Here is a 7,959-nt window from a genome sequence, read left to right on the forward strand (position 1 = left end):
CCATAGAATGCCCCTCTTCAGGTCTGAATTTCAAAAATTGTCAGCTCGCGCTTCTCGCCCGCAATATTTCATTAGTGAAATACGTATCATGTTCATGATTACAATGACCACAAAAACTGCTTCATGTGCCAGTGTAATTCTAACAAAATCAGCAAACGCTTGGCGCTCGCATTAGATGACTATGATGAGATACGTACGCACTTCATAAATTCCCAAAGATAGTCCTGAAAATGTCCCTTTTTAGGGTTAAGTTATACAAAAAATTTCAGCTCGCGCTTCGCGCTCGCATTGTTTGTTTTGTAAGACAGGTACGTATCATGATTACAAAACTTTGCTTATTATGTCCCTTTTTAGGACTGAATATCAAACATTTTCAGCTCGCGCTTCGCGCTCGCATTATTTGATCACTAAGATACATATCCTTTTAATGGCACAGTCCTTAAAATGTCCCTATCAGGTCATTATACCTGGCAATTGAGCGCGCTTCGCGCGCCCACTTAATGACTCTAAATTTTTGCTGGTGCCCCCCCCCCCCAATGCCGTGACCCACGGTACGCCACTGTTAGCAGTAGCACTCTTGAAATTTTAGTTGAGACATCTTGCACAGAAGGTCAATTAAAAATTAAAAAATCTTTGATTTTGATATTATTAATGCATAGGGTATATCATTATACTGCAAGTTAGCAACTACGGCACACTAGCCTTTCTATTTTGATCCAAAATGTTTATTTTTAAAGTGCAAATATCTTTGTATATCTTTGTATAATTTACCTTAAAGTATTCACCAAATGCCACTAATTCAATTCTAAAAATTCAAAATCTTTTAGCATGTGATTATTGTAGGGGGGGGCACATCCCCCATCAGACTCCCCCTGTACTCACGTTGGCGCTGTCACGCCAAATTTAGTTGGCAAATTTAGCTGGTACACCCCCCAACAAAATGCTTCTGGCTACGGCCCTGCCCCTCCCCCGAATCTCATGCAGCCATGTAGTTTTAGTGATTTCTATTCTGGTCAGTGCAAGCAATGCTTGTGCATATCTGTCGGATTTCAATTCTCTTCATAATTTGTTTAATCATTTTCTTTGCTAATTTCTTTTATAAGCTGTCAACAAAAAATAAACTCCAGCTTCTAAACTAAAACTGAACTATTTGTAAATTAGAAAAAACACCACAGTTTTAGTAGATCCATGCAACATTGATCAGAACAATCAAATTTCACTTTTCATCTATACTTATAAACCAAAAACAAAATTGTATCACACATCCACACTACTAACAGGTATAAAATCCAGGAATTTACTTTTAGCGAGGCAATGCTCAAAAGAATCCTAGAAACTAAAAAAGGGACCTCGGAAATCCCCTTCATCACAATGTTAAGCTTTAAAAATGTTGCAGATTTAGGCAATAGGTTGGGAAAAGTACCCCCTACCCCCCCCCCCCCCGAAAACCAAACAAAAAATTGTCTGATACAAACAATTAGGTACTTGGTAGAGTGCATGTACAAAACAATTTCATAGTAATTTTTTTTGCACGATGGGAATGCAACTGATTCAGCCCCCCTTTATGATCTCGGCCGTCGATCGCGCGATCGCAACGAAAATTGGCACGCGCTTTACCCATGGCATTATCTACAAAACTATAAAATCAAATTCTGCAAAAAATCTCATTGCTGATTGATTATGCTAATTTATGCGTATAATCATAAGTTTGATCTAATTAATAAAATAATGACCCTAAAATGCTAATTTTTGTTTCACATACTCTAGATAGGCATCTGATCAAATTTATTTTTCAAAAATTTCAACATCACATTTATTTTCTTATGTATTCTATTGTTTTCTAAATTTCTTATGTATTTCTTTGTTTTTTGGACTTTTTGTTTTTTATTGTTTTTTTAATGGAAATTGTCAGGGACTTTATTTTGGCCCTATACAAGATAAAATTAATTGATTTTAGCAGTAAAAGGAAAAATAATGATACATTTTATGAATTTTGGCTGAAAACACTATTTGCATTGGATTTGTACACAAATTCACGTTTTTGAGTAATTTTGGGTCTGCATGCACTTACAAAATGTTGTGTAATTTCGGAACCGTGTACCCGGGGGTCACAATTTTGGTCTCAAAAGTTGCTCGAGACTTGAAGGTAAAAAGTCAGCTAGCGACGCGGTCAAAAACATTCGAGCAGTGGATTTATCGCGAAAAATGTCGAGGGGGGGGGCTGAATCAGCCCCCCCCCCCCCCCAGTCTTCTTAGGGTTAAATAACAAGTATACAATATTTCTTCACCATAAAATTGACCACATATTTGCATTTCAATATTGGTAACCAACGTTTTATCATGGTAACTGACATTACATCTCGGTAACTGACATTACATTTTCCACTTGGTAACTGACATTACATATATTTAATGGTACCCTATTGCTTCATGGTTAATTGGTAATCTTTAATTTTGGTGTAGAATGGAGGGGTGTTACCTAGAGAGGAAATCTACCAAGTTTCATATAATATATCCTCTTTTCCAGGAAATGAGAAAAAAAAGTTCATGTTTTCGGTAACTGACATTACATACCATATCACATACTTCATCAATGTTTTTTTATCAGATGAATGAATTACTGGTGTTTCTTTCTGTGGGATTTTAAAAAGTGTTATAATAGCAAGCTAAATCAAACGCGAAAACATCATGATCAAACCTGTTCTTTAAAAATCTGTCAAAACAAAATATGTATCAATATACTATTTTCAACACTAATTTGTATCCATACTTTGGCAGCCATTTTGAAATAAAAAATGGCTGCCAGAGTCGGAAAAAAAATTTGTCTCAGAAACTTCAGGTCTTGTTTTATTAAAAAACATAAAGCATTTGACATGAATATCAACTTTATTTTTTTGCCTCTGTGTCCATCTGTGGTGAAAATGCCCATATGCACAATTTGGTCACGTGCAAATAAGAGAATCGATTATTTCTCTCACTCATTCTTTTGTTTTTTATTGTTTGAATTATACAGCATTTCAATTTTTACAGATTTGACAGTAAGGACCAACTTGACGGAACCATAAAATGTTAAGCAATTGTAATTCCACATGTTCGGGGAGAAATGAAAATTTGTTTAATAGAACAATGAGAAAATTTGAATATTTCATATAATAAAATACAAAAGAAAAAGTGAATGAGTGACGTCATCATTTCCCTCATTTGCATACTGATCCGGATTTGCATATAACTATTTTGTGAAATTAAGCGAAACTTTAGAATGTCATAACTTTCTTATTCTACATCCGATTTTGATGACATTTTCAGTGTTATGCTTGTTGAATTTTTTTATTATTCAAATCAACTTTTTGTTGGGGTTGACTTGTCCTTTAAACAACAATCAACTTGGCAATGTTACATTGTTTTCGATTTACTCTGTTGTGGCCCACAACCTACACAGAACAGGAACCCTCGAGATTGAACATGACACCAAATTGTGTTAAGATGACAACACAGGGACGAATGTAACACCGGTGTGAAATAACTGACACTGGTTTACATCCCATTTTTTAAAAATAAGAATGATGTGGATGATGGGATGCCTATATGCCTACCAATGTCAATTATACATATAGAAACAAAGATAAGTAATGTGCAGAAAATGATGGTTTTGTGTCAACGAACTCTCAGTGAACTCAACAGATGATGCAATTTTATGAAATTATGAAATTCAGTAACCGCAACAGATTCCATGATTTAGATTATCTGGATATTGATAACAGTGGAAGATGAAGAATACACTAAGTTTCCTGGTATACTTAGTATGGTGGTTTCGTGTCAACGAAAATTAGGTTATTCGTTTACACAAAATGAAGTTACTTCGAACATGGTCCATATGCTTCGAAGAATCATCTCAGAGAGGTTGAGGTGTCACGCGCGTAAAACATTCCCCATAGACTTGTGTGTTAAAATGGCACTTTTGAAAAATTCATAAAAAATAAATGTGAAATTAGAGGGTGGAATGTTTACTACCAATGGATAGGATATATATCTGACATTCCAAATCTGACCAGGAAAGGGTACCGTAGCCAGCTCATTTTAAAAATAAATCGCCATTTATGAAGATAACTATGAATCGATCGAATTCATCAACTAAAACAGTAAAATAGCCCTAATTATTCCGCCAGTCAAAAAATAGTTCCAAATCACTTATTTATCTTCCCAATTTGGGCGAAGTAAGTTCAGTAGTTACCATTTCTAGAATCAGTGTTAGATTTTGAATCACATTCATACATTTTTGTCAATCAGCAATATCAAATTGACAAAAATTCGAATGGGTTGGGTCGAACGAATATCTTTAGCCCTCCTGATGTAATTAGGCTCGTGGGACCTATATTATATGACCTATGTATTTTATTTTTTTGAATAGCTACTTTGCTATTCTTTTATATCTGTACACTCACACTAGTACAAAGAAATGCATTGAAAATGCCTATTTTCTATGCTATCACCCATTTTAATGTGTTACCCATACATGTTATTTTCACTGTATATGGATGTATACAAATCCTACCTGCATATAGCCCAACAGTGAATGCAATGACAATATAGATCCCTATTAATTGTAATATAAAGGTGTATGTAAATTATGTGTAGATATCAGGATAACAGAACTGCCCCAAACATAAATACCAAATATACATGAGATTGGATGAGGAAACAATAAAAGAATGAGATACTACTTTAGTATATTTGCATTTGACCTATTCAAAATCTTGCTAGGGCTGTTGCCTCTCAGATGTAAGAAGGAAGAGATAAATAAATAAATAGATAGAGAGAGAGAGAGAGAGAGAAAGATAATGTTATAGATGGCATGGCTTAATAAAGGGGGGGGGGGCTATACTAAGATTGCAGCACACAGCCACCCCCCTCCCTCCTTAGTTGAGCACTATTAGATACCTTACCTTACTCTGTGCCCTTTTCTATATACCTTCTTGAAGGTACCGCTCTAGTTCTCTTCAGTAAAGTTCTCAAAGTTCTATCTCCTCTCTACCTACCCCCTTCCTAAGAACAATTTCAACATGAGCAATTTCTAAAGGTCTTTCTAATGCTAAGTAGGTGATGTACACTAACACAAAACAATGATATTAATCAGAAGTTACATAAAGAGGCCTTGACTCTATACATTGACCAATCTACATACATTCCTAGGCTATACAGACCTACTTACTAACTTTACCTGATGTAGCCCTGCTAGCCATTGAATCCATTTTTTTGCACCACTTGATGACTAAACATATTGATATCAGTGAGAAATTGTTTGATACTGAAGAGTTTGGCCAGGTATTCCATCCACTACTAGAGATTTCCCATATTACTTAAAGGTGTCACGCGCGTAAAACATTCCCCATAGACTTGTGTGTTAAAATGGCACTTTTGAAAAATTCATAAAAAATAAATGTGAAATTAGAGGGTGGAATGTTTACTACCAATGGATAGGATATATATCTGACATTCCAAATCCGACCAGGAAAGGGTACCGTAGCCAGCTCATTTTAAAAATAAATCGCCATTTATGAAGATAACTATGAATCGATCGAATTCATCAACTAAAACAGTAAAATAGCCCTAATTATTCCGCCAGTCAAAAAATAGTTCCAAATCACTTATTTATCTTCCCAATTTGGGCGAAGTAAGTTCAGTAGTTACCATTTCTAGAATCAGTGTTAGATTTTGAATCACATTCATACATTTTTGTCAATCAGCAATATCAAATTGACAAAAATTCGAATGGGTTGGGTCGAACGAATATCTTTAGCCCTCCTGATGTAATTAGGCTCGTGGGACCTTGAGAAAAATGTGTCAAGCAACATTGGTATTGAATGCATACATTGCGCGTTTGAACGTTTTTGTCAGTTGACTGCACTACGCCTGACTTCATTAATTCCCATATTAGAGATATGGGAACACTCGGTTTTAAAAGGCTACATCTCAAATAGATACATAACTTGTATAAAGTTAACAAAGATCAATGAAACGATGGATTAAGGTAATTAAAGATAATCAATTGCAAATTACACATTTTATTCATTTGAGGACGATCGTAGAGTATCGGACCATGCATGGGTTTACCGAAGGAACGCACTCTCAACACTATTCCAAATTGTCTTCATCTGGGCAATGGATAATTGTATCATAAAGTAGTCATTCGTTGGAAGTAGAGGATTCTTGACTGGGTGTCGTTGTCTATACCAGTAAAACTTATTTGTGATATTTATTTGGATTTTCTCAAGGAGAACACCGATGTAGACATCTTCCCAAGGCACTGGAGGTGGTACTTCCTTGGACGCTTGGAAAACTTGAGGTACGACATCTATTGAAAAAATGTACCCATAACCCTGTGGGTATGTTGGATACCTGGCCTTGGGGTACAGAGAAAGTGGTGTGTAAAACTTCTTTAAAGTACCATGATTTGGGTTTCTGATTGGAGCAGCACCATATGTTGGCTCTCCTAGTACGAATTGATTCACTGGGTAAACCTGTGATAAATCTTCAACAAGGGTAAAGACGTCAATCATGATATCATCATCGGTCACCAGCACGAAGTGGCTATTATTGCAGAACGTCATAGTCCATTTGAGTCCCATCATGTCCTTAATGGTAAGATTATAGTAAGAGTCTTGGAAGTCTTCTTGGATGATGTCCCGGTTACTGTCCGCTTCCTTGTTGATATCCATTTGGTCTGCTTCACCATGTGCTGGGAATCCAAGAAGGAATACAACTTTGATCGAACTGTTGTGTTTTAGGGTTCCTTGGATGTACGTTTCTCTGATGGTTTCTCTCAACTCGTAATTATTAGGTGCCGACTTAACGAGAACAAGCAATGTGAATCCTTCTACCACGAAGCCATTGGAGTTACATTTATCCCGAGGATTATTCAAATATTTGTATGTGTGTAAATCAATCTTTGACTCCCAATGTGTCCTTTGGAGCCAAGTAAGAGTTTCTGACTGTGGTTCCTCTTGATGTTCCTCCTGGTGTCCCTCTTCATTCTGTTCGGTGTTTTGAGTTGAGTTGTTGAAAAGTGGCAGATGATTTGTGAGATTATCAGTTGCTATTGTCTCATTCCAAATTGATCTGTATGCAGGCTGATCGTGACTCGTGTGACGATAAGATAAAGCAGTTTTGCCAAGTTGTGATGTCTCTTTCGAAGACAAGTTGATTCGAACTGAATGTTTCTGAACAGATCCAAAGGGAATGAAACATACCATAAATGTCAGACATTCACATAAGATAGCAGCAAATAGTCTTTTATAGGCCCTGGAAAACCGAGTCATGGTAACCGAATCGAGGATATTTCTCGTCCTGTTTCGAAAATGCTTGTTGATCGAATGTTCCTATGGATCAAGTATTGCGATCCGACAGAGCACAGAGCCTCACTACACGCAAATAATTGAAGTATGCATGCAGTATGCAACAATGTCTTTTTTTTTTCTTCAAATGCTGAAACATGGTGGGTATACGCTTCAAGGATTACATGCAAAAGAGATTGAAGGATTGCGTAATTTCGGGCTTCATGCACAAGTGCTATTGCCCTCAGACAATATAATAAGCCAGTTCACTGATGATCAACTTTTCTCAAATGACTTTTTAGTCCAGGATAGAAGGGGTCGAACCTTGTTTTTTATATATACAATGTTTTTTGATGGTTTCTTGTCAATTCGAGGGTGCTGATTCCGAATCTGAATGATGCCACTCGTGTAACCTTGAGCATTTTCTGCAAATTGGCAAAATCCAATATGGCCGCCAAAATATCCAAATTACCCATGAAAATCATAAAATTGTCCACACATTGGCTATAAAGTACATGCAATTGTGCTGCCGGAGTGAAATAATATCTGAAAAAAATTATTTTTGTCAAAATATTTATTTTCTTGATATCAAAATGGCCGCCATCATAGACCCCTGTACAACATGAAT

At 36.2% G+C, this 7,959-nt stretch overlaps 1 protein-coding gene across 1 annotated transcript; it reads right to left on the reverse strand.

The window, feature by feature from the left end:
* Positions 1 to 4,485: 4,485 nt before the first annotated feature.
* On the reverse strand, positions 4,486 to 7,414 carry LOC129279911 (beta-1,3-galactosyltransferase 1-like). Its single transcript, XM_064112493.1, has one exon. The coding sequence runs from the start codon at positions 7,314 to 7,316 to the stop codon at positions 6,108 to 6,110; it is 1,209 nt and encodes a 402-aa protein (XP_063968563.1). The 5' UTR covers positions 7,317 to 7,414; the 3' UTR covers positions 4,486 to 6,107.
* Between the last annotated feature and the right edge of the window lie 545 nt (positions 7,415 to 7,959).

The sequence above is a fragment of the Lytechinus pictus genome, chromosome 17 (genome assembly GCF_037042905.1).
Source record: "Lytechinus pictus isolate F3 Inbred chromosome 17, Lp3.0, whole genome shotgun sequence".
Lineage (NCBI taxonomy): Eukaryota > Metazoa > Echinodermata > Echinoidea > Temnopleuroida > Toxopneustidae > Lytechinus > Lytechinus pictus.

Excerpts from the sequence above, each read along its gene's own strand:
- LOC129279911 (XM_064112493.1), bottom strand. The coding sequence starts at position 7,316 with ATGACTCGGTTTTCCAGGGCCTATAAAAGACTATTTGCTGCTATCTTA.